The sequence below is a fragment of the Perca fluviatilis genome, chromosome 6 (genome assembly GCF_010015445.1).
Source record: "Perca fluviatilis chromosome 6, GENO_Pfluv_1.0, whole genome shotgun sequence".
Lineage (NCBI taxonomy): Eukaryota > Metazoa > Chordata > Actinopteri > Perciformes > Percidae > Perca > Perca fluviatilis.
In genome coordinates this window covers 30302604-30330033 of record NC_053117.1, presented here as the reverse complement: position 1 = coordinate 30330033, position 27430 = coordinate 30302604, and the positions used below count along the sequence as shown (strand labels likewise).

Here is a 27430-nt window from a genome sequence, read left to right as displayed (position 1 = left end):
TGGCCTTTCTAATTAGCCCAAAGAGTTTGACCCTCCTATTGAGCAAGATAGGTTGCATGAGCACTGCGCATACTACCTGCAGGTCTAATGCAGTGCAGTGATTTCACTCACAGCACAGATATTTTAACACCACATTAAGTCTTCAAAGAAACAAGCAAAAAAAATATAGGGAAGAAGTTGGCCAAGGAGACGCTGCTGCCTTCTGTGCTGAAAGACGGTGACGCAGAGACGGAAAGTGAGAAGCTGCAGCTGGGAGAGGTAGGAAGCTGACCATCCGGCCAAGTGTGCAAACGCTTGAGTAAGGGAAGTGTGAACAACCAGGTAGGCAAGTAGACACTTGTTGGACCGTTCAGGCAGATTTTTATGAAGGTTGTGAATAAAACATGAAGGGACTTGGTGAGAATTCAAAGCATTTTATTGATCTGCAAGAGAATATTAAGCTTTAGAAATGGTGGTCTTAAGGTAACCATAACACCATCTCTAGACACGTCTGAGCACTTTCAATTGCCAAGGGGCAGGGAAATGCAGGCTCATAAATACAGGCTAAAGACCTGCTACTTTCTTTTTTTAGATTGCTCTTTTGACCTGTGTACGTGCTTGAATTTATTTAACAGAGGGGACTTGTGTCACCCTGAGAGTCTGTCTCAATTACTCTTTCATGTAGTCTAATCACAGGGTTGCACGCTCTACTGTAAATGTAAGAAATACCTTATGAAAGCAGCACATTTTCAAATAAAAAAAACTTTTGGATGTCCACACAAAAAGTGCCTTAGAACGTGCAGTACCACTCACATGCCAAATAATGGTATTTCTGAGTAATCTATTTAGTCCTGAAAATAAAATATGCAACACATCCTTATATGACATGACTGAGAAATGGGGTGACTGTGCCATACCCCTAGAAATCAAGGGAGTGAAAGACTGCTAGAACAGCCTCTGGGGATGCGGGATAAAGGCGTAGAAGGAAAGGTAAGTAGTTACAAAGACTGGGAGGACAGAGGGATACATCCACATTGATGGACTCCGTTGTCCAAAGTGTAGTTTATTAGTTTTATTCTGCTGGCAGTAAATTCATCAAATCTCCTCACCCAGGCTGCCAACAACAGCCAGCTTTGAGGAGTCACGATGTCTTACTTTCTCATTCTCCACCCAGCAGAGAGCGAGCGAGGCCGAGGTCGACATGCGTGGGCCAAAGGACCAACGCTCGTGTCCTGAAGGGAATGTGCTAGACAGAGGTGAAAGAGAGGAGGAGGAGGAGAATGAAGAGGAGGAGCTGGGAGGACTAGAGTGTGTGATCTCTGATGAGGACTATGATACAGATTTGGAGCTCAGAGGTAAAGAGGGGAGATAAATAGGGTGGGAAAGTTATTACATTTTATGAAAAAGGGTGTGATGTTCCCTCTTACATACAAAAAGGTGTGGAAATGGCTTGGTGATAAATGAACCATTTTCATCCTGTTATTTTCTGTCTGAAATAATCTTTCATACCAGGCTCCAGCTGTACAAAGTATTATGACAGTGAGTCTTAGCTTGATCTCGATCAGAACAGGCATTGATAAGGCAAAACCCTCCTGTCACCCCATCTGTTAATCTCTTCCCTTTTCCCTTTCCATCGTCTCAATCTCTAAATGATTTCAGTAGAGAAAAGCAAGACAAAACAGTAACTCCTACACGCGCCTGCCCACACATGTGAAGCTCTGTTCTGCATCTTAATGATTTCATCTCAGTCTTTGTCAGGCTTCCTTTCAAACACAAGTGAAAACCATCTGGTATGAATGAGCTCCCCTGACAGGGCCAAATCAGTCACAAGAGAGTTTTCAATATCGCATTCAAAAGATCCTCCTCCGAAGGAAAGTGCCACATCTCTCCTTTTACAAAGAGGTATTGATAGTGAACAATTCAAACAGCCAGTGTCTTTATTCATGTTGCAGATAAGAGGGAGGCATATGACCCGACTGGACAGACGTGCTACATGGAGGCGTGTGAAGCGTTACAGGTGGTACCTGCCTCTTACTTCCTGCGGCACATGCAAAATAGCGAACTGTCCATGATGCATCGTGGTCTGGGTCCTCAGGTACTTTAATCATAAGTTGGGGATTGTATGAAAATTATTAGAGGGTATGAATTTGGGGGATGTTTATGTATTTTTGTTCTTTTGGCTGAAGGGAGGGTAGTCTGACTTTTGGTGGAGAGCAGGGGCTGGTCTTTTATGTATTAATCTATTTTCAGCCAAGATTTATATTTATTATTATTATTTTATTCTATTCTATTTATCTAAGTCCATCTGCAGGCACTGGTCTGCCATCTGTGGCCAGTTCATTCCTTCAGTGAAAAAACCCACTTCTAAAGTGTTCATTGGTGGCTATAGTGAAAGTTATTATTCCGTTAACATATTAAATTGGGTGCACCATCTTACATTTATTTATGCTTTGCCTCTTTTAGTTATTAAAAGATTTACAAATTGTACACATTTCTTCAAAGCAGCAATAATTGATAAAGTAACACAGATGTCTTCTTACTTAATAGTTTTATTTCTTAAGGTGCCTAACAGTGACTAACGTTTCAATGTAGGGTTACATCTTCATCAGAGTCCTGTAAACTATTAAGTAAGAAGACATGTGTGTTGCACCAGCAATTTTTTGTTACTTTACACTGTTTTGTCCTGCTTTGGTTGCACCGGATTGTTGTGGTCTGCAGAAGCGCAGAGAACTCTCTTTTTTACCAGCAATAATTGATGTTTTATACAACATTGTATCAAATGACTATGTGAAAACAATGTGACAATGTGAAAATGGTTGCTTGTACGTAGATTTATAGTGAGTGTCAGCTCATTGTTTAGCTGTCCACCAACTTTACTGTTTTGGTTCCCTCTCATTGCTCTTATAGCATCACTTGCAGTTGCAGTAAGTTGCTGTTTCCGTTAAACTCACTCTACCCCTGCTCAGCACCAAACAGCACAGAGACAAAGTTAGCAACTACGTGGGGAAGAGCCAGATGTTTTCCTTTAGGAATTATAGAGCCCAAAAACAAAGCTAAAAGAGAGTGAATATTGGAATTACTTTTGCGAGGTGGCCAGAAGCACTACTCCAAATGAATGATAAGGTTGCTCTGTAACTTCCAGATGTGTAAACAAGCAACTGTTTGCTAACAAGTTTGCCATACGACTAAGTTGATTGTATGTCAATATTGTGCTCAACTTGTTTCAGCTGACCCCAAATGGCCTTCAGTTTCACCTGGGGGTATTCATATTGAACATGCTGATTTGAAAAAGATCTCTAAATATTTTAACTTTTTTTTTGTCTCTCTAATGCTATTTCAGATTAGCCCAAACCTTTGATCAGTGGATGATTCATTAATTCAAAGTCGCATTCCCCTCCGGTGGAAATGCAATGATCATGACAAAGTCGTGACAAAATAGATCATGCATGTGCATACCTTTGCGGTACATTTTCACTCTAGTCCATTATAAAGATTTTACCAGTACACATTCAAGTGGAGAGTCCTTCATGCCTTTGAAGAGAGAGAAAGCTGCTGGCATTGATTTATACTCAGAGAGAGCTCATTATGCAGATCTAAATTTTAATTGATCTCTGGGGAAACTTTCTTATTTTTTATCCTAAATGACAGCTAATGCTTTTCACCTTGTGACCCATGTAAAAGTACTTTATTATCTGGTCCTTGGTCTTGAGCATTAGACACAATGTCAATATTGAGTCTACATGTTTTAGCTCTCAAATAACCCCAAATATACACAGACATATACAGATGCACACTTAAACCCTATATAGCCTAATTCTAGCCCACAAGTCAATCAGATATCTTTTTAACAGTAAATGAATGTGAAATCGCTCTGTGATTGTACATCTCTGACTGAGCGAAGAGTACATCCTCTACAAATGTGAAAGTGCATTGCTTGGAGCTCTTAGCAACACAATTTGACATTTTAACAGGCTTCCACTGGTCCATAACGCTGTAAATGAAAGTTGTAAAAGTAAATCCATTTCTTAACAAGCCATTTCCTGAGGTTTCAGCTTCAATAACATCATTCAGACATACTAAATTGGATTTTAAATCAGTCTTCACCTGTCAATCACAGAGATTAGAAGTAAAGCAACCAAGTGCAGATTAATGGTCTTCTAACATCCTAGAGAAAGATACTCTGCATGCATTTAAACACACTATCCTCTGATGGGGCTGTTTCTGCTCTTCTTTTTTTAATATCAAGTTAACATAGGGCTTCGTGCAGCCAACTTTCTCATTAGCCATGCTAGAAACTATAATTTTCATGATCTGCGAGCTTCATTTCTGACCCACGCCTCCACACAGCTCCCTTCTGCTTCATTTGTCTCACACAGGTTTAATATTCCCCTCTCGCTCGCTTTCTGCCCACCTGCATCAGTACATCTACACTTTTAACTGGAATACAGAGAAGAAAATATACTGCAGTGAACAAACAGAAGAATTTCACTTTGAGGCGGGGGGGGGGGGGTTGGTTGTGTGTTTGCAGGGCACCAAAGCACTGGCAGTTCCCCTGGTAACCAACACTTCAATACTGAGGCTGAACCTGCGAGATAATTGGATGGAAGGAATGGGCGGAGCTGCTATAGCCGAGATGTTAAAGGAAAATTGTTACATTACAGGTGGTTTTACCTCAAGCATGCAGACATTTTATCTTCCCTTTCCCTCACTCTGTCTCACCTTTTTCTAGCAAAAATGCCACCCCTACTCCCACTCGTACGCCACTCTAACCCCAATTATATGCCACGTCTGAGGTCCATGTTTAATATTTGTCAGTATAATGAGCAGTTCAGGAACCTATGGAGGGATCTATGGAGAATGACTCCTGTGAGTCACGCATGGCTCTTTTGTGTGGCGTTACTATTCAACTTTCAGGGGTAATGCAATTGTATGAATATACAGGTACAGTATAACAGGCTGGTTGCCAATATATTTTTTTTTATGATGCTGCAGCAGACATTAGCCAACACAGAATTTTAAAGGGGTGATAGAATGATTATATAGGGTATTTCACACTGTTCCGTATGGTCTCCTAATGGGGTATGTAACATTAGTTGGGCTGAAAATGGCCTGGTTGATATTTTATTGGCCCTTATGCATCCCTGTGTTTTTGCCCTATTTGTAACAAGAGCTTTTCTTCCAAATATGGTATGGTCATGAATATTTAGATGAGCTGTGCGCTGCTTGGTTGAGCCTTATCCCCGTACACACACGTAGAGTAGCGTGCTGATTGGTTGAGCGAATCGCCATACACACGCATTAGAGACGCGTGCTGATTGGTTGTGCGAATCCCCAATACACAATACATTCTATCACACACATTAGAGACGCGACAAAATCTCATATTCCAGACACTGCAATGTTTCGTTACCAAATTCACTTCTGAGACTTACTATATACTTACTATATACTATTTACTTACTATATACATACTTACTATATAACTATATACAGTTTGAATTTCGTCACGCCACATATACAACATCTAACTAAATGTCTTATAAAGCTAACAACGGTGTCCGATTTCAAGTTAATGAATTTTTGTAAATTCCAGAGGAATTCTAAGAGGAGGCTAACTAGCTCTCATTGATAGAGCTCCATCCAGCTGCAGGCTCTATCAATGAGACTCACGGACAAGCGGCGTTTATTTCCCCGATCGTTTGTTTAAATAACTCAACACATTATAATTACACACATTAAAAGAGTAACTGGAACCTGTGGTAAGAGAATGCTGGCGTAACAAGCTCGCTGACCGCGCTTTCACTCACATACACGGGGGCATTTAGCTAGCAGGAAGAGCATAGTTGCAGGCCCTGGAGCTCTGTCAGAGCAGCGGTGCTTCGTAGTCCATTAGCCCAAAATGGTGACTTTGCGTGGGTATGGATTGCTGTGGGTTGCCAGCCTAATGGAGCTCAATTGAGCTCACAGCAGGCCGGGGTCTGTGAAGGAAGGCAGGCCAGGCGGCGAGGCAACAACCCAGGCAGCACCGGCCTCTGAACTCCGACACAGTCGGACAAAATTTGCAATTAGACATCAATTTTCGTAAAACGGCCCATATTTGACCTCTACATAGTTGATTTCTCGAATAAAAAAGTCTCAGAAGTGGATTTAATGGTAAAATAGCAGATGAACAATGTATACAATTTCTGAGATCTGCACGACCTAGATTCAGAAGACTAACTGATCTCAGGTCAGTTGTGTAGCCTATGCAAATGTTGGTGCGTGACAAACACAGAGACTAGAGCCAAATGAGGAGGAGCCGCAATAGTTGACGTCAACTATGGGGCTCGTTGAGATTTGCCCGTTTTCAGAGGCAGTTTCAAAAAGGGAGATTTGCAAAGGAAAGAGGTGTCAGTGGGATTTAGAGGTTCTATGTATGTCCTAGTTACCCACTAAACTGTTTTTATTCAACTATGACAAGGTAAAATCAGTTTTGCATTCTATCACCCCTTTAAAGGAAACCTATTTTTTATTTATTTCAAATAAATAAATATACAAAACACATCCAACTCTAAAAGGTGAGAGATTAGTTAATTGTATTGCCTTTACAACAAACATTGCCAGTAGCTTACTTTGTGGAGCACATCATGCAAAATGATGATCAGGAGAACACTGAACACAACTAAAAAATATAATATAAAAAGACAATGTTTTAAGCTAACTGCTCATGTCAGCATGCTATGCTCATCAGCACGCTACAATGCTCACGCTGACAATGCTATCATGCTGATGTTTAGCAGGTGTGATGTTTACCTTGTCCCCCATCTTAGTTTAATGTGTTAGCATTCTAAGATTTGATAATTAGCACTAAACGCAAAGTACAGCTCTCGTACTCCTCTCGTACGGCAATAACTGGGAGTTAGCATTTGAGAATGCTGACTAAAAATATTCACAACCTTTTGATGAAACCAAACTTTAAACGAAAGAAAGCAAAGGAATGAGTGACCAATAATTTTGGATGCAGTCTTAACTACTTTTTAAAACACTCTTTAGTAGTAGTAGTCAGGCCAAAACTCAAAAAGACAATTAGCAAACTTGAAGCAACTGATGTGCAGTATGCAACTATGAAACGTCTTTTGAACTGTGCAAAACTCTACTGCACTTCTTCTCTTTGGACCTTTATTGTGATGGGAAACACATCAGCTTCACTTGCCACACACTGTCCTTTAGATAACCTGTGTATTTGTGTGTCAATCCCAGAGGTGGACCTATCCGACAACAATCTTGGGGATTATGGGGCCAGGGCCATCGCTGGTATGCTTAAGGAGAACAGCACCCTGGCGAGCCTCAATCTGTCAGGAAACAATTTCACGGACCGGTCGGCTGAACACCTCGGCCCAGCACTGATAACAAACTCCAAGCTACAGCACCTCGACCTCAGCCACAACGCTCTGGGAGAGCGTGCAGGTAGCACAGCAATTAGTTATATATGGTAAAGGTCACATATTTTCTGTGAGGCCTTAGCCGTTCAAAAAATTAAACTCCCGCTTTTATTAGGTTGATATTAAAGATTTACACAGGAGATACATATTTTTACATACTTTACATTAGCAGCACCAGATAACTGAACTTCAGGACCCAGAAATGATCTGTTGCATCAATAGATAGCAAATTACATTAAATTGGTTTGAGGATTGAGATCAAAATGATTTCTGGTTGCTTTTTACACTTAAGGGCCATTTCATAAAAAAAAACCACTATATAGCCAAAAGTATGTGGACACTCAAACATTACACTCATATTGTTGAGCATCTCAGATCTGGCTCACAGTTAGCGTTCAAGTTCATCCCAAAGGTGTTGCATAGGATTGAGGTCAGGGCTCAAAGTTTAAACTTCAGATTTCTTTTTCTTCTTAGAATTTGGAAGCACACTGTTGTCTAAAATATCATTGTATGCTGCAGCATAAATATTTCTGCTTAATAATGTCCCTTAATAAAGCACAAAGATATGTGGACAGATATGCTTACAGTAATAAAGACATTCACATTCACATTGCTACTTTTGGCCATATAAATTAGACTGTGAATAAAGTAATTTCCATTGACTCTTACCTTTTATTTCAGAATTCTGCAAATAATTGACTCAGACCTCAAATGTTTCACTTAGCCAAAATTCATAAACCTTACATCTATTTAAGATGTTAAAAGAACAGGAAAGAAACAGAACAGAAAAAGAAAATAGTACATTTCAGATTAGCCCCATCTTTTATGACATGACTAAAAAAAGCCAAGCTATTTATATACTTATATGCTCATTTGTTCACACATGAATGACCAATTTAAAACTACAAGTAGTTGTTAAAAGCAGTTGTGCGAGGAAATACAAAGTTCTTTCTTTTGTCTTATCAAATAATAAGTGAATATACAAATTAAAGCCCCATTAATTAACCAATTACAATAATGAGTGCAGAATAATTTAATGAGTGCAGAATAATTGAATATGTGCGATCACTGGTATCTATTATTATTAGATTTTTGGAAAACCATCCTCATAAAATGAGTAAGAGTTTGCAGTAATGGTGTAGCCTTATCTCGAAGCAGTCACAGGACAGCAGGCAGCAGCAGACTGCGGCATTCAAAGGTCAAGAACATTTTGCCTTCATTAAAACCTCTTTTAATTATCATGTGGATGAGCTTTGTGACAGGCACCTAGTGGAAGAATGGCAGACCAGGGTGCAATGAGCATATAATGTAGGTAATTGAAAATAAATCTGTCTATAGGAAAGGGGACACACCACCATGTCTCATGGCCGTGTGTGCCGCTATGATTCATCTCATATTCAATTTTATTTTCTCCACTGCTGAAATATCAAAGGACATTTTTATGCTTTTTGAGTGCATTCTTCCATATAGTAGATAGAACGTGTACCAATCAAACACTCTAACATTCATGCTATGGTTTTATTGCTTTTTTTGAGCAAGCACAGTAAGGGCATCTTTTTCTTTGATTATGAACCACTGAGTGCTGTGCACATTCTTATCCTCATGATGATGATGATGGGGATCTTTCTCTTTAAAGCTTTAGTGCGTAACTTTTTGATATTAATGAACGTCTGTTACATTCAAGCCATTGCCAAATGAGTTGCTACAAAGCTAATTAAGCCTATCAGCTGTACAGAACTCTCTGTATTTCTCAGTATGGCTATGTTCAGAAAATTGTGTCGTCCGGCGACTTTCGCGCGCAGAAACTTGAGGAAAGATAATTACCTCTTCTGAAAAGTCCATCATGTTTTTTTAATCCTCCGTGTCCTCCTTGGCTACTAGCAACTGAGTGGAGGAGGGGTGGGGGTTGTGCGCGATCACGGAAGGCTTTATACGTGATCGTATCAAATGGAGCGCCGACAGTAGTTGTTGTCATTACTTTTCCTCATGGGGGCAACAGAAACTACGCACTATAGCTTTAAGATCTCTGCCCCCACGGTCCTCATTCACTTGTGCTTTTAGGCTATCATGAAACACACAATCTCACCATCTCAGTGGAAGCTACTGGAGATGAGATAGGTTGCTCCCATAGAGTGTGGAAGTGGGTGTTTGATTTGAATAAGTACTTTTGATTTTGCTTTCTTACCATTAACACTTACCATTAACACTGTCATCTGAGATTTTTCACCCTGCACCATTCTGGATGTAAATAATTTTCCAAAACCAGATTTCCACTATTTGGGAAATTGTTACAAACGCTTACAAACTGACTCATAACAATGATTTATATTCATATTATATATATATATTTATATTCAAGTCATTGTAATTGACTGAGGATATTAGACATTTTCTTGGTTTAACAATGAAATAATGGAACTTTATATTTGGTGGTACTGCCATTGTTTGTTATTTCTTCCTATCCTAAGGGCAAAACCTGGGTGACTCTCTGTCAGAGAACACAGGGTTGAGATCATTAAGTCTGGCCTGGAACTGCATTCGAGGGAGAGGAGCTGTGATGTTGGCCAATGGCCTTGGGGTAATCCATCTGGAAATTTGAAGTTTGAACACTATATTAGTTTTTTAACTCATGCAAGAGAAAAGAGGAAGGTAATAAAGAAAAAGGTAATACCAAGACAGTTCTTTTAGCTCATATCATATGAAGACATCAAATAAAAAATCATACAACTCAAATTAGGACATTGCTTATGTCAGATTAAATAGCACTTCTTAAAACTGAATGTGTGCATATATCATGTATCAGTCATACAGTGAATGGCCTAAAGCATGTGGACACCAGAAAATTGTATTCAATTAAATAAAATTTTATTAATAGTGTTGAATCATAACAAGAGTTATCTCAGGACACTTTACAGATAGAGTAGGTCTAGACTCAAATCTAAAATTTACATTTATCAATTGTGGTTGTTAAATATCTCATAAGGCATTGATGTCTTACAAAGAACAGCCTTTACTCTTCTGGGAATGCTTTCTACAAGTTCTTGGAACCTGGCTGCAGGATTTTTCTCCCATTCATTGAGGTTGGACACTGATGTTGGGTTGTAATGCCTTGCTCACAGTCCAATTCATCCCAAATGTTTGATGGGGTTGAGATCAGGGCTGTCTTCAGGCCAGTCAAATCCTTTAACACCAAAATCAGAAAATAATTTCTTTATGGACTTGTCTTTGTTTAAAAAGCCCATCATCATGTTGAAACAGGGTCTTACTCTGTTGCCACAAAGTTGAAATGCAGTTTGCAGTGTCAGGTTTAGCCTACAGCTCAAACTTTGCAGTCATTTTTGAAAAAAAATGGGAAGCAGGTTTTTCATTATAGTCTAGCCTATAATTTTTTTGTGTGACAATTACAAGCAGATTTTGTTTGCTCCACTTCTGTACAGGTATTTTTCCTAACATAACCTGTAACCACACTAGATTATGCAGGTACAAGCCCCTTGTCTTTGGAAGTAGTCTAACGCTCTGTAGTAAGCTAGTTAGCTAGGTATGCTAACAGTTGTAGCTTAGAGTGCAGACAAACACACAGTCTAATCCATTCCTTACATGTTTGCTCTTGTGTTTTATGTTTTGTAAGGCTTAAAGTAAAGGCACTATCGTCCAAACTCTATAGGTGCAAAGTATTGCTCTTACAGCAAATGGTCAATGGGTTATGGTGAACATTTTGGACAAGCCATGGAGGATTTCCAGAATGAGGATTAGAAAGTTAGGAAAGTGCACTGTAAAAACAAGGTCATTATATATTCTGGTCATACCGTTTTGAATGTGTAAACAAAACTTGTTTAATAGTATCATTCAGTTATGCTGGTTGATACTGTGTATCATAACCTGGCTAACTTGCTTATCCTGTTTTGTGAAACATCCCCCTGGTCAGGTATTCATTAAGCATCTCACAGCAGAGAATGTGTAGACGTGTCTCTCCCTTCCCTATCTTAATGGCCAAGATGGTCAAGAGAATCCTGATCAGTAAGATGCACTGACAGGTTTGATTTACAGTAGGTCCTTAGAGGCCGATTACATCAGGATCTATACTGCTTCTCTCTCAATTTAAATCAAGGTCTTTTTTTGGTTTCAGTTAATCATGTTATAGACTTGTTCACTTGTTCAAGTGTTACCTGTTAATGCATTTATTTACCAAAGACACATTCTTTTCTGTTGTTTAGGGAAACATTTTCCTCAGAACAGTGGATCTGTCTTTTAATGGCTTTGGTAAAGAAGGAGCCATTGCTTTAGGACAGGCTCTGAAAGAGAACACCGTTTTGGAGGAGTTGAATGTCAGGTATGAGCTTTTGTTATCTTGGTATCTGGTAATCAGATTATTTTACTGTAGCTGAGTTAAAAAGGGCAGAGGTTGCAAGTTGAGTTCAGATCATTCTTTCATAAGTCACAAATGAGAGCAACATCAGTAACATGTTTTACCTTGTTTGGTAACTGTGAGGCAAAACCAACACAAAATATTCTTTATGAGACTCTTGATGAGGTCAACTTGTTCTACCAGATTTGTAGTTTTACTAATACATCTTAAACAGAGGTTACTTTTTTTAAGAGAGGCTGCAACCATTAACCAAGTTCAAGTAATTCAGTTTCTTCTGCCTTTCTATAAACTTCTCAAGCAAAACAAAGCTTGCCTCACATCTTCCAGACATTTGTGCTACATGGATGAATAATGGCATTTAAAAAAATAACACTTTATGATTGCTTCCCTCACACACTTTTTCTTTGTTCTCTCCATTTGTTTCTCGCCACAGTAGCAACAGAATACCCCCTGAAGGAGCAATCCACCTAGCCATGGGCATCAAAGTAAACAAGACAATCAAATCCCTGAATGTAAGCTGTTGAAAGATTGGTTCTAGCTTCAAAAACAATGGGGGGCATCAGTGGATAAAATGGGATAAATAAATGGATCACTGTACTTTGTTTTAATGTCATCACCCAAGCAGAGTTCCCAGGGACTCATCTTATCTGTCTGAAACAAATTAGTGATCGAAAGGAAGCTATGGTGAAGACAGTGAAATTGAATTACAATCTGAGCATTTAATAATATTCATGACATGTGCACTCCTGAATTGAAAACGGAGTTGGGTGTTTGGTGAATTATATAAGTCTGAAAACATACTATGAACAGCTACATTAAGGCAGTTGAAGATTTAAAAATGTGATCAGTTAGTTCAAGTTTTAAATATATATCCAATTTAGATCTGCATTAATAGCAGCTAATTACTGAAATTGTCCCTTTTTTCCCCTTCTTTTTCTTCTGCTTCTAGTCAATTTCTACCTGTTTGGTTTATTTGATATGAACAACAGGCCTACACATTAAATCACACTAATGTATGATTGTGGATTGTGCCAGAATTCAGCCCCGAATGGCTAGCTTTAATTTTTATCCGCAGGTCAGTTAAAGAAATAGTTCAACATTATGGGAAAATACACGTATTTCTTTCTGAAACACGCTTACTTGACATGGCGGTAGAAAAGAAGATCAATACCATTCTCAGCATGTACACTATATGAAGTTACCGCTAGCAGCCAGTTAGCTTAGCTTAGCATAAAGACTGGAAATAAAAGGGAAGCAGCTAACCTGGCTCTGTTTAACAGTTATAAAATCCACCTACTAGCACCTCTAAAGTTCACAAATGTATATCGTTTGTTTAGTCCATACAAAAATGTAACTGTAAAACTGAGACTATTTTTTTTTAGTTCTGATCAGTTGCCAGGCAAACAGGGAAGACTACAGGAAGTTACTAGTCCCAGAAAGCGGTGATGTGTAATCTTTATACCAAAGATTACATGCTGCACATATAAAACATTCGAAAGAATCGGTCATAATCTGTGTTCACTTCCAAACTATGTTCTCCCATTGGAATCAATACTCTCAGGACCTGCTGCTAGTCTCCTTGAGAGGCGTGGCAGTGGCGAAGCCTACATGACATAGATACAGGAAATTACACTGAGATGGGGCGTCTCGGTTCTAAACACCTCTGCTTATAAAGGAGATACAACGTGGTTGTGAGCTTCAGATGTCCTGCTTTGTGACCAGTGTACAGAGCCAGGCTCTGTTTCACTGTTTCCTGTCTTTGTGATAAGCTAAGCTAAGACACTGCCGGCTATATACTCTCCACCAGAAAGCCAATACGTGTTTTTCCCCAAATCCAGAACTATTCCTTTAAAATGGCTAAAGGAGGATTATTTTGGGCTGGAAATTTATTTTGAACACAATAATAACCTCAACTTATTTCAACACCTTCTTATCTGCAGTACAACCACAGTAAAGACCCCCATCTGTGGCAATTTTGCCATATTCTTACATTTCTAATGTTTGTCTTTGGCCAGATGGGTAGGAACCCCATCCAAAATGCTGGGTGCTATGGGATTCTCAAGTCTGTACAGGAAAACCCAGATTCAGCCATGGAGGAATTAGTCTTTACGGTAACTGACACATATTTCACATCAATGAGACTTTCTGCGAATCTTTCTCTTTTTTAAATATATTTACCATTATCGCTCTCTTCTAGGACATCACAGTGAACCAGGATTTTGAAGATTTGTACACGGCAGTGAAAGAAATGTTCCCTGCGCTTACAGTAAATCGCGGGGGCAGAGTTGGCGCATTCAAAAAAGCAAAAGCTTGAAAAGTACTACTGTAATTGCTGTACTTTATGCCAGGAAAGATGGAAGGAGTCTTGTCAAAGCCCTGTGGACGTTTTCGACAGATGAACCAAAGGATGGATGCGTGCAAGGATATCATTTGAGATGAGCGCCACAAGAGCATATTCCTCTGAATGAAATGTATTTAAATCAAATGAAACTTGTAAAAATACCCTATCAATTCAAAATAAAGATTATTCAGAGAGAGTTTGTTCATTTTCCATAAGAAACAGTATAGGCTACACCACATGTGTGTGCTTGAACTATAGTGTTGAGGTACAGATACAGGTACAGTATGATTCTTTTTAGGTATGATCTGATTTGATGTTATATAATTTCAGTGGGTAGAATGATGGAGAGGATCAAAGAGCATCGCATTATGTATGAAAAAAAGTGAAAGTGGGTTGCACAAAAAGGATTTAAGTACTACATGACTAGTCTAACAAAGAAACCAGCTTTGAAAGAATGAGCCACTGTTAGAAAGGAGACCTGTTTACTGCAGCAGGACTACTCAAACAGTGTTAGATACAGTACAGTAAGCTGTCATTTGGAGATATGTATCCCTCACACACACACACACACTTGGCTGCAACTGATCTGCGTTTGTATATTAAATCTTACATTGCATGACTTAGGTCTATTTGTACTATTAAGTGCATGGATGGAAAGTAGCTAAACATTTATCAGTACTGTTGAGTGCAACGTTGAGAAACTTAATGTACTTGAGTTTTATATTTTGTGCAACTATATGGCTAAATGGAAGGATGTTTGGTGTGAAATGTTGTAGACTACTTTTTGCTCCACTGCCTTTATCTGATGGTTGTAGTTCCTTTGCAGAGAAAGATTTTAAGACTTTTGAATTTCAAAAACAATAGCAGCAAAACTTGTTACCACAATTCAGATAATACATTCAGTTAATTCTGCAAGGTGGCATCCCTCATAAGGCTCATTTTATGTAATATAGCCTAATGTATATTTCGTTGTGTAAGCTAGATAGGCTACTTCACTTTTAGGGATGTAAATGACTAACTTTATGCAGAATGCAGGTATTTTAGTTAATGGTTGGTTATTATTATTATTTGGTTCCTGTCATAAACGAGACATTATATATTTGTAAAAATATACAACAATCCAAAGTAGCCAGTGGGATATATATGCGAATTTATACAATGAATTAGGCTAAATAAATTGAAGCATGACACTGCTGTCAAAGAGGTTCTTTGTTGCGCTTTTTTTTTTTTATGGTAAAGTATCTAATTACGTCTTTCAGCAAAAATGTTCACAATGCTCAATATTATTGAAAGGCACACTCAACTAATCAGGTCTGATCGATTGTGCACATTGATCAGTGCGTACTGCGTCACAGAGTCACGCATGTTTATAAATCTCCGGCGGGCTTTAGGTCAAAACATCACAGATAGGGAGGGTGGTAAACATTAACCAGATCCGTGTGTTTACCTGCCAAAAGAAGTTTTTACCACACAAAGTAACATGGCCACGAGTAAGCATACTTCTGTGTGGTGTAAAGGTCAGATGTTGTACAGGTATTCTGTGAATCTGCACCGAGCGACCAGGTAACGTTAAAGACGTTTTTTTTTTTTTTTTTAAATGTATGTTGCTAAGCGTTTATTAAAAGGCCTGTGGAACGTTATGTATGATTACCTCGAAGCTTATTTGAGTAACAAGTACACTTTAAGATCTAATATGCCTAAACTTACGTAAAATTGAACTCCCAAACTTAAATATAATTAAAACGACTTTTCTGTTTGTTATAGGCCTACGTTAACGTTAGCTAACGTAACAAACCCAATTTTTTTCAGCCAGCATTTTGTTAACTCCATACCGGTAGAATATTTGTCTTCACTCAACACATTTTATTGGCTAAATGATAAAGTGAGTCGGTGTGTATTCGTGTATTTACATTATGCTCAAGTAATAACTTAAGACATTAGGGCCATTCTTAACAAAACAACCAGGCAGTTTTCCAAACCAGTTTAATAATCATGTGCTGGAACACTGAACTTTGTCCTGTGAAGCTACACTAACAAATTATCTGTGCCTCGACACTGTATGCATTTCATCTGTGGCTGGCTATATTCAAAAACAAATTTCTGCTTTTTATTTCTTTCTTTTTTTTTGAGAGGGAGCCATGGGAAGTTCTAATTATAGTTCCCAATTAAAGCCATTGGCCCTTAAGGTTGTTAAAAGAGAAGGCTCACTGACCTTGAAACTTTGTGGATTTTAGAATAATAAATAAAGGCTTAGATAGTGTTTGTGAATTAACAGGCGGCATTTAAAGTGCCACATATGAGTGAACATATGCACAGTATACAGTAGCTTCCTAATCCATAACTTTGTAGGTACCAATTAGGCATATACTCTCTTGGGGCTGTGCTTGGTTCAACACTCCATACCCTTGACATTGAAGCAGCTTTAAAATGGTTTAAAAAGTTAAAAGCTGTGGAAGTCATTAAAATGTCCTTGGATTGTTGTCCAGCTGGATGTGGGAGCTGTGTTCTCTGTATATACAGCTATATATAACTTATTTGAATAGCAATAATTTAGTCAGTTTACTTTCTTTGGGACAGTTCCTTAAAGTATAGCCTGAAGACCAACAGATTCAAGTCTAAGTTCTCTGCTCTGACTTTAAAAGACAGTTATTCATGTTCAAATACTGATTGGAGCCTCTTAAATTGTAACAATACAGTAGCTCTTAAAAGGAATGATTTTATCCACTTGGAGTGGGTGAAAAGATTTTTTTGTTCTGAAGACACACGCTATGGCATTCAGCCCACTCACTCATACAGTATGCATGTTTTTTTCATATCAAAGCATCAAATTAGCATGACTATCTTTTAGTCCATGTCAGGCATATCTCCATGTTCCTTTTAAGTTTTTCTATTTAACATCGACAACTTCTGTTTTATGTTGTTGCTTTGAGCTTTTGTGGAACTTTCTTTCATCTCGTTTCTGTGTAGGAGGTTTTCAGAGAGCAATGACAAAGGCTGGTTCCGTTCCTTATTTGTGCACAAAGTCGATGCCAGGAAAGATGCCCACTCCAACCTGCTGTCAAAGAAAGAAACCAGCAACCTGTATAAAATTCAATGTAGGCATAAGATCTTTTACTTACTTTCAATGGATGGTTTATCTTCTTTATTCGTGAGGTTGCAGAGGGCCAAACACAAGTGAATGTGATACAGTTACAGCATATTATAATGATATAATGAAATGGATTCTGTTTTGAGTCTCAACAGTCTATCATCCATTTGTCTCTGCAGAAAATGGCTAAATAAATAATGTTAATTACATTCAATCCATACTGGCCTCAGTGACCTCAGAGAAAACTGAGAGTAACTTGAGAGACAAGCACAGGACTGCACTGTAGTTATTTGTCATCATACACATACAGGCAGCAGCAAGTGATTTTATAATAGTGTGATGTATCAAGTTTGTAACGTTTTTGGAGGCAAAATCACAACAATGTGTCTGGTTTTCTTTTGAGTCTGCGGTGATAACTGTGTCTGTCTCCTGTAGAGAAATCTATCATTCTCCGCTGGCTTTGATCTTTTTTGTGGCGTACGTCACACCATGTCGGGATTTCAATTTGAACACTCTATCAGCCGTAGCCTATAACCTATTGAAAAAGAATCAGTTTTGTATATAGAAGGCTTTGCTGAATTGGAGTGTGAAATTACTTTGTTGAAGAATTTGATTGTTGCTTGTATTTAAAAAAAAAACACACACATTTCTGATAAGTCTGGCTTTCTTCTTTCAGTTCACAATGTCAAACCAGAGTGCCTGGAGGCATACAACGGTCTAGAGTGAGTGTGTTCGAAGCTTTAAAACATTTCATGTACAAAGTATTAACTCTGCCAATCAAGTTATGTTTTCAGCAAGTTAATTGTTTTAATGGGTTTATGTCAACACGACATTTAAAGCTGTGGTAGACAATTTAATTTTGGCGTCGTCGGACAAAAAAAATCCATAATCTTTCAGCATATTTTAATTCAAGCGGTCTGAGAAAAAACAAGACTTCTACATCTCCGCTTGGCTCCGTTTTCTGGCTTTAGAAAACTTAGCCCATGACAGGAAACTTTGGCCAATCACATATCATTCCAGAGAGAGAGCATTTCTATTGGCTGTTCTGGCATATGCCACTGTGACAAAGAGGGGCAACAAGAGAGCTGCAGGAAGAGGTCTCACTCTCCCTCAAATACTGGCGTTTTTTTGCTTTCTACCACTGCAGTTTTAAAAATAAACTTTACAGAAGACATATATAGAATGTTTTATAGAGTGTTTATAGAATATATATCCATAAAATCTGCTAGACAAATTAGATAAGTTAATGATTTGAATCTAGGAGCAGCTAATTAGATTTTTTTCATGATACAATTTCAGAGTTTCCCATATTCACAATATGGACTTTATTCCATAGTATTCATGCAGAATCATTAGATTGATATAGTGTAAAATTGAGGTAATGTCTTTGGGTGTAACAGCAAGTTGGATAATGGTGGACTTTATGCTCTCTGAGTGCCCTCTAGTTGGTCATTGTGGTGAAGTGACAATCGGTGTGTGAAGAATTACATTATTGTATTTTCTTTTATGCTGCCCTTAGGGCTGAGGTGCAAAACCGGCTCCATCAGGACCAGGATTACCCATGTGAGGTGGTCGGAAGCTGGAATACCTGGTACGGAGAACAGGACCAAGCTGGTAAGCAGCAAGTGCCACCGTGAACAGAAAACATGATTAAAAGTGTAGAGCTGCAAAGATTAATCCATTAGTTGTCAATTATTAAATGAATCGCCAACTATTTTGATGATCGATTTATCGGTTTGAATAATTATTTTTATGAAAAAGAGTAAAAATTCTGATTCCAGCTTCTTAAATGTGAATATTTTCTAGTTTCTTCACTCCTCTGTGACAGTCAACTGACTATCTTTGAGTTGTGGACAAAACAAGACATTTGAGGACATTGTCTTGGGCTTAGGAAACACTGATTGACTTTTTTTTTAGCCATTTTCTGACATTTTATAGACCAAACAACTAATCGATTAATCAAGAAAATAATTGACAGATTAAATCGATAATGAAAATAATTGTTGGTTGCAGCCCTAGAAAAGCGTCACCTCTTGTTGATCACAGTTACTGTTTACGCCAAGGACTGGTTAAATTTTTCTTATGAACAACACCACTTAAAGGACAATTCGCAAAATGAACCTAGGGGTTAATAACGTGTACCGAGTCGACGTTCCCTGGGACATGTTTTCATGCTAATCGAATGTCTCTAGCTTTAAACAAGCTACCGCAAACGGGTGGTTAGCTGCTAACGCTACCTTTCGGGGCAGATGATAAATTGCTATTTTATACCACTAACAAGGCTCAAAATAGTACCACACTTCAACGGTAGCATAATGAGGGTCCCTACATGTAAATTTGTCGTTCGACTGCTCATGACTGTTTTCCAAGATGGCGCCCCCATGTAAACATGAACGTGACTGCCTTTATAATCTATCTTTTTAATAAACTGTCTGTACACTTACATAGTTCTCAATGCTTCGGTTTACATGTAGGGACCCTGATTATGCTACCCTTGAAGCGTGGTACTATTTTGAGCCTTGTTAGTGGTATAAAATAGCGATTCGATGTTATTAACCCCTAGGTTCATTTTGCGCCGGAATTGTCCTTTAATATAGTGGCGGTAATTTGGTTGTAAATAGTTTGGAAGAACATCACAGAAAAATGCAGAGACACTACCAGATGACTCACTGCCAACACCTCTCCTTCTACATATGATTATTTACAGTGTATACATCAGGATTATTCAGTGACAGCAAAAAGTGATCACATGGTGATGGATACTGTGTCTCTTGGTTGTGTGGGTGCCGTCAGTCTTTACACAGTGCTACAGTGACATCTGCTGGTCTGTTTCTTGCAGTGCATCTATGGCGATACAGAGGAGGCTACCCAGCGCTGAATGAGTGCCTGAAGAAGCTGAACAATAACAAGGTTGACTGTGAACTTTTTCTTAATCATTTCCTTTGTTTATACAGAATAGGAAATTTAAGATTAATTTATTTAAAATAAGATAAAATTAAAGATTTTTAAAGTGTACCTTACACTGATTTGAGTTTTCTTCGCAGAATCTTAGTTTACACAGTAGAAAATCACCGTATATAGTGTATATATTTGTATATTCTTCTTTTCTCTCCATTTAATACATTTTTTTTTTCTCTCTTCAGGAGTATTTAGAGTTTCGGAAAGAGAGGGCAAAAATGTTGGTTTCAAGGCGAAATCAGCTCCTCCTGGAGTTCAGTTTCTGGAATGAACCCTTGCCCAGACCAGGACCCAGCATCTATGAAATGCGCACGTATAACCTCAAGGTATCCATATATTACACATATTAAAATTGCATGACATATATTTGAAAATTAGCCCATAGATTGTATTTGAGTTATAAGAGACTTTACACAGTCAATCACTCAGTCAGGTAGTTCTCTCAGTTGTGTAACATATACTTTCATTAAAATAAAATCCAAATATAATGCCTTTCTACATATTAGGACAACAAAATGGTATACATTTGCTTTCAAAATGGTTTGACTCTAAGTGTTTACACATTAAAGATTTTCTGACGATTTTTTTTATATATCACATTTGTATGAGTGGCAATTATCAAATTGATAACATAACATAACATAACATGCAACATAATCTTTCTGAGTTGCAGGATTTATTTTGTAATACAGCCAAGTCATAGTATTAAGCCCATGATTAATATTGCGGTTTTTTTTAATCACTTACTGGTATATGAGGCCACCAAATTGTTGCAAAACACAGTAATGCTCCACATTAATGACCACAAATATGTATCATTACACTTCCTTTGGCTGTTTACCATGGCTAAGTTGACATTTGGCTTTTTTTTTTTTTTATCACACTGCAGGCTCCCCATCAACTGAATGTGGGAGCCATATTGTATACATTCAGAAGCCAGTATTATTAACATTGTCATGAAGAAGTAGGACCCACTTTTGCCTTTAAAATAAGCTGAATTCCTGGAGTTTATAATACAAGAATATAAGCTGTAATGCTCCACATGGATCTTCGTTCATGCCAGTGTGATAGTATCTAGTTTGGTTAGATGGTTATATACACATCACTGCCATTTCACTTATTCTCAAAATGTTGCATATTTGGGACCCCTGGATAGCGCACCTGGTAGAGTGTGCACCCCATGTACAAAGGCTCAGTCCTTGACGCAGAGGCCGCAGGTTCGACTCCAACCTGTGGCCCTTTGCTACATGTCATTCCCCCCTGTCTCTCCCCCTTCACATCCTCAGCTGTCCTATGTAATAAAGGCCTAAATGTGGAAAAAATGATATTTAAAAAAAAAGTTGCATATTTGCATACGTTTGGGCTCCCTGTTGTCTCAAAGGAAGTAATGCAATTGTCCTCTTAGCTCTCTTGATCAACAAGGCATATTTCAGCTCTTAGTTATTCACAGTTGACACATTGTGTTTAGGAGTGAGCGGAGAGAGGCGTACATGATAAAGTGGTTTAAAACATAGCTATGATAAAATCTGTGTGCAACCAACGCTGAAGTGCTTCCTGCATGTGGGCTCATGTGGCACATCGAGTTGGTTGGTCTGTGTAAAATAAACAAGCTAAGCCATGTTTCCATTTTAACCTGTGTTAATACTTTACCTCCTCACATGTGTTTCAGCCAGGAACTATGATTGAATGGGGAAACCACTGGTAAGGCTCAACAAGCTGTTGCTGATTTGCTAAAAAGATATAGATGATGTCAGTGAACCTGATCTTTTTCCATTGTAAGCATCAAGTAGTACAGATGTGATCATTATACCACTAAAAATAACATGTCTTACAACAGGGCGAGGGCAATCCAATACAGACAGGAAAAAAACGAAGCAGTGGGCGGGTTCTTCTCACAGATCGGTGACCTATATGTTGTTCATCATTTATGGGGTGAGTATGTAACATTTGTTCATCACCTCAGCACACCTTTTGGGTAGGCAAAGCATTCCTACTCCCCAAATGCAAAATTGTGCCTGAAAGAAATGTCTTAAAGTGCTCATATTATGCTCATTTTCAGGTTCATAATTTTATTTAGAGGTTGTACCAGAATAGGTTTATGTGGTTTCATTTTCAGAAAACACCATATTTCTGTTGTGCTGCACTTTGCTGCAGCTCCTCTTTTCACCCTGTGTGTTGAGCTCTCTGTTTTAGCTACAGAGTGAGGCAACACACTTCTGTACCATCTTTGTTGGGAGTCGCACATGTGCAGTAAGTACTGCTAGCTAGTCAGTTGCAGAGTATGAGGGCGTACCACGCTAGCAGCTAGGCGAGCATTATAACGTGTGTTACAAAGTGGCGCACGTTTGTCACGGAAGTAAAGGCTGGACTACAATAGAGCTGTTTGGAGCAGTTGGTGAACAGTGTTTTCTTTGGAAGATGGTAAGTCCCTTTGGGGTGGACTTTGTGCTTTTTCACTTTGTAAACCTACAATGTGCACAAAAAGCTATATAACATAATAAAGGAAAGGGAAAAATCCAAAAAGCATAATATGAGCACTTTAATATGAGAGTGGCATACATGTATTCACACTTAATGTTTGGTTACTTGTGTTTACAGCTTATGGAAGCCTTCAGTCCCGTGAGGAGACCAGGAACTCTGCCTGGCTGAAGGAAGGATGGGGTGCAAATGTTCATTATACAGGTAGGAGAGATGCAAACCAACCACAGATATACTCCCAAGAAAATAAATCTACCATTTAGCCAAAGGTGATGTGTGCCTCATAAGATAATTACAAGCCAGTGTTTGTAGTGTAATAGTAAGCTTTGCACGCGGGATCTAGAGCAAATCAATAACCTGAAGTTGTGGTTTTACTTCATTGTGTGCCACAAAATGATAGAGATAGGATGGCAGATAAAAGCTCTGAAAACAACAAGTAACAAGCATCAAATTCAAACCAGATGGAAAGCACTGGAGAGATATTTGCACTTCACAAAAACACAAGAGGAAGGAAATAAACAGTTTAGGTAGACAACTAGTTTGCTAAATATAAAGTTTACGGGACTATCACTCCCTTTTAGAGTGTGATGAGCAACAGATGGGAGTATAGGAAGAGATCGGTTCAGATCCTCCTCAGGGACTGTGGAGATGAGAGCCCACAGGTGGGTGCTGAGAAAGTGGACTAGATAAAATATGTAAATACAGAAAATGGTGTTGTATTGATAGCAGTCATTTTCACAGTATTTTTTCTGCCTCTGCTCTATAATAGCCGAGACACACCAACCAGACGGCCGACCGTCGACAGAAAAGCCAGTCGGAATGATCAGTCGGGTCCCCGAGGTCCAAAAAACTGCCTCGGAACACACTGAGGCGACACCGACTTGAGAAACGTAATACATTGTTAATACAATATTGTTGCCCAAGAAATAAAAACCAGCAGCTGATAGGACGAACAAGTCACGTGGATTTGTTTTCTCCGGAAATTCAAAGCCAGACTGTCATGGCGACTCAGAATACGATCTCATATTGTACTAAAATAGTTCACTGAAGCATGTTCCTGAAAACATTTTAAGCGAGAAATAGGCCATGCAGTTCCTGAATCTGTCTTCATTTCAGATCGACAAAGGTCAGTTTAAAAGATTTTCGTCAGATTTTGAGAGACTCTAGTCACGCTCATCCCGCTCGTCATTTGCGGGTGAGTCCCGACTGCCCTGCCTCCGACTGAACATGTCAGGTCGGCCAAAATGAAGGCCGACAGCCCCCCAGACTGACGACGGCACGGAACACACCGAACAGACTCGAGTCACCGACCTCGCCGGACTGTCCAACGGCTGATTATCGGCTTGGTGTGTCTCGGGCTTAAGACACATTTATAGCTACATAGATGTTTTACCAACATAAACATTGTAAAACATGATGAAATCAGTGAATAGGATGTGATGATGGTGTAGATATAATATATAATGATATAATGATAATTATATAATAATGATATAAAGATATAATGAACACATTGATTAATTTAACTTTGCTTCACAATACATGTGCTGACCTGTAACAAACTGTGAAATAATGTAAATATCCAGATTCACTTTGATTCATATCAGAATGGTGTAAAGTTACAACTAACTTTCAGTTAATTCCATGGTCTTTGAGTTCATGTTAAACCCTTGAACATGTTTTTATCTGTCTGTCCTCAGTGCCTTTGATCAGAAGCATGGAGTCTAGAATAATGATTCCCACCACGAGTTCACCTTTACAATAAGAAGATGACTGAACCTCATTCACCTACAGCCAGAGAGACATGTAGTTTTTTTCTTTTATCTGCTGGATGATCTTTATTATGTAAACATGAGCATTTTCCCCTTTCCATATTTGCACAGCAGCCAGCCAGTCATGAAAAGTAATGATGCCGTGTTTGTGTGCTTATATTTTGAGAATCCTGAAATTATGCTGACATTTCCAGAAGTTTAGGTCAAATAGGTGGAAAAAGGAATGACAAACTGGCACAACGAAATGCCAAATTATATGCATTACATTACTTGCATGTATGCTATAGGCTACTATAAAGTGAAAATGACATGATTGTTTAGAGCTAGGTGCGGTATGCTTACTGCTTTTTGTTTTTATCATGAATAATGGTAATGGGAAATGTATTAGTTTTTCACAATAATGAAATAATATTCTCCACCCAGCTTTTTATTACTGCACTTTTATGACTGGATATGAATCACACTGAATGACATGAGCTTCACAGCTGTGACTGTAAAACGCATGTTTGATGAAATAAAACTTAAAACAGGCCTCATCTTTTTTTTTTTTTTTTACAAAAGCCACAGAATGTAACATGCAAAGAAGAAAAGTATTTCCCAATGCACTCCCAGTTCTTAAATTTTTTTTGTATAACTCATGGTAGAACTGTAACTTTGTCCAGTTTATTTTTCCGAGGCGAATAGAACGGGCAGCTACGTGCGGGGTCTGACCAAGCTGTAGCTTGTTGCTATCACCCGTCTCTACGTGAGGAAAGGTGTAATTTTCAGAGAAATCCTAGCCAAGTCAGTCTTATACATTGATGGCATTAACACAAAGTTTAGGAGCGCAATACTGTTTTTGTTTGAAGTTCCTGTGACGTCACGTTTCCAGTCTATGGTTAAGACTCAAAAATCAAAGACTCAGAAATCTTGCTCAAACCCATCTGAGAAATTACAGTCCAGGGGTTTATTAATGAATGTACAAATGAGGTGAATAATTGTCATATGCACATTTAAGGAGGTAACTTCCCCAACAAAAGATGCAAAAGGGAAGGGAAGAGTAAATTAAACATGTTTGCTGACTCAATTCAATGTTATTTTTAGTATCAAATCATAACAGGAGTTATCTCAGGACACTTTACAGATAGAGTAGGTCTAGACCACACTATAATTTACAAAGACCCAACAATTCCAGTGATTCCCCCCAAGAGCATGCATAAATGCGACAGTGGCAAGGAAAAACTCCCTTTTTAGAAAGAAACCTCGGACAGACCCAGGCTCTTGGTGGACGGTGTCTGACGGTGTCAGTTGGGGGTTTGATGAACAGTGGCAGTGATAGTCACAATAAAGATAGTAGTAGTAGTAGTAGTAGTTCATGGTGTTGTAGGGTGCTACGGGGCGTAGCAGGGCACAGCAGAGCACAGCAGGGCGTGGCAGAGCGTAGCAGGGTGTAACAGGGCACAGCAGGGCGTGGAGCAGGACCACGGCAACAGCTGCAACCATTCTTTAGGTGCCATCCTAATCCAAGGAAACATGCTGGACGAAAAAAAAACAGCATAAGGACTCCGGGGAATAAGTTCCACAGAGCTAGGTTAGTAACAAGCATTTCTGGAACATGGATACACACAGATGGAAAGAGAGAGGAGAGAAGAGCTTAGTGTGTCAAAGGAAGTCCTTCGGCAGTCTAAAACTATAACAGCATAACTAAGAGCTGCAGAGATAGGGAGGCGGTGCGCCGTGACTGTGGCTACACACCCACCCCCGCCGGTCTAGGCAAACGCTGCAACTCCTCACTCCCTAAATATACGCAAGCTTTCTATGAAGAGAAGCAGAGATAGGGATGGGGTGCGCCATGACTGTGGCTACACACCTTCCCCCACCGGTCTAGGCGAACGCTGCAACTCCTCACTCCCTATAAGCTTTATCGAAGAGGAGAGTTTTAAGTTTACTCTTAAAAGTGGTGACGTGTCTGCACCCCACGAACCCAGATTGGGAGCTTGTTCCACAGGAGAGGAGACTGATAGCTAAATGCTCTGGCTCCCATTCAACCAGCTTAGTGCGATTCCTTTAATGCCAACTAAATGTTCCAGTCTCTGTAACAGGATGTTATGGTCAATAGTGTTGAATGCAGCTAGTAAGACAAGTACGGAGACAAGTCCTTTGTCAGCAGCAGTTAGAAGGTCGTTAGTAATTTTCACCAGTGCCGTCTCTGTGCTATGATGCATTCTAAATCCTGACTGAAAGTCCTCGAATAAACTATTGCTATGTAGAAAATCACATAACTGATTAGCGACTACCTTCTCAAGGATCAGAATCAGAATATTGACCTGGAGCTCGGTAGACAACAACAAATATAATTGGCTGTAATGTTTTCCTTGTTGGATGTAGAAGATTAAGAACAAGGCTTTCAAACGAGTTATAATTTAGTTTAGGTTTAGGATCAATTAACAGGCTTGAAACAAATATGGCTGCAACTCCCCCTCCTCGGCCTGAGCCTCTAGGAATTTGAGTATTGTTGTGACTGGGAGGAGTGGCTTCATTGCCTAAGGGGCCTCCTCTGCCAGAGCCTCAAGGAATTTTAGTATTAATATGACTGGGAGGAGTGGCTTCATCTAACATATTCTTCATGGCACAGCCATGTTTCGGTAAGACAGAATAGATCAATTTGATTATCTGATATCAAATTGTTTACTAGTACTGCTTTAGACAGGACAGAGATCTAATATTTAATAGTCCACATCTAATTTTCCTATTTTGTTCTATCATTGCAGTGATAGTTTTAATTCCAGTTAGGTTGTTAAGTATAGCCCCTCTTTTGGTTACCTTTGACGTAACTGATCTGAGTCGAGGAACAGACACCGTCTAATTTTTTGGGACAGGCTGTGGCTGACAGGGAATGGGTGCTAAATTGACTATGTTTGCAGTCAACTTCTTATTACTTAGGGGATTCACCACTTTGTATGGTCTATTGTTGATTATAACTGGAATAGTAGTAGTACTACATGTTACCCTGTAGAAAACATTTTCAGATCCATCCACATGTAAAGT

At 38.9% G+C, this 27430-nt stretch overlaps 2 protein-coding genes across 7 annotated transcripts; both read left to right on the top strand.

Annotated features, from left to right (window-relative positions):
• The first annotated feature begins 63 nt into the window (after nt 1-63).
• On the top strand, nt 64-14265 carry lrrc74b (leucine rich repeat containing 74B). 6 transcript variants are annotated; one of them, XM_039802143.1, is made up of 11 exons: nt 64-258; nt 903-969; nt 1157-1334; nt 1932-2074; nt 4508-4640; nt 7219-7425; nt 9869-9978; nt 11615-11730; nt 12200-12278; nt 13782-13877; nt 13964-14265. In XM_039802143.1, exons 2-11 carry the CDS (start codon nt 943-945, stop codon nt 14078-14080), a joined length of 1206 nt encoding a protein of 401 aa, XP_039658077.1. In that variant the 5' UTR covers nt 64-258; nt 903-942; the 3' UTR covers nt 14081-14265. The 6 variants fall into 6 exon arrangements, with proteins under 6 accessions (XP_039658077.1, XP_039658074.1, XP_039658076.1 ...); XM_039802140.1 differs by having other exon boundaries at nt 1154-1334; XM_039802142.1 differs by having other exon boundaries at nt 64-321.
• A 1233-nt stretch (nt 14266-15498) lies between these two features.
• nipsnap1 (nipsnap homolog 1 (C. elegans)) lies at nt 15499-24939 on the top strand. The gene is made up of 10 exons (XM_039802076.1): nt 15499-15670; nt 17075-17202; nt 17872-17917; nt 18715-18809; nt 20035-20105; nt 20339-20479; nt 21823-21854; nt 21991-22085; nt 22752-22835; nt 24332-24939. Exons 1-10 carry the CDS (start codon nt 15588-15590, stop codon nt 24394-24396), a joined length of 840 nt encoding a protein of 279 aa, XP_039658010.1. The 5' UTR covers nt 15499-15587; the 3' UTR covers nt 24397-24939.
• The last annotated feature ends 2491 nt before the right edge of the window (nt 24940-27430 follow it).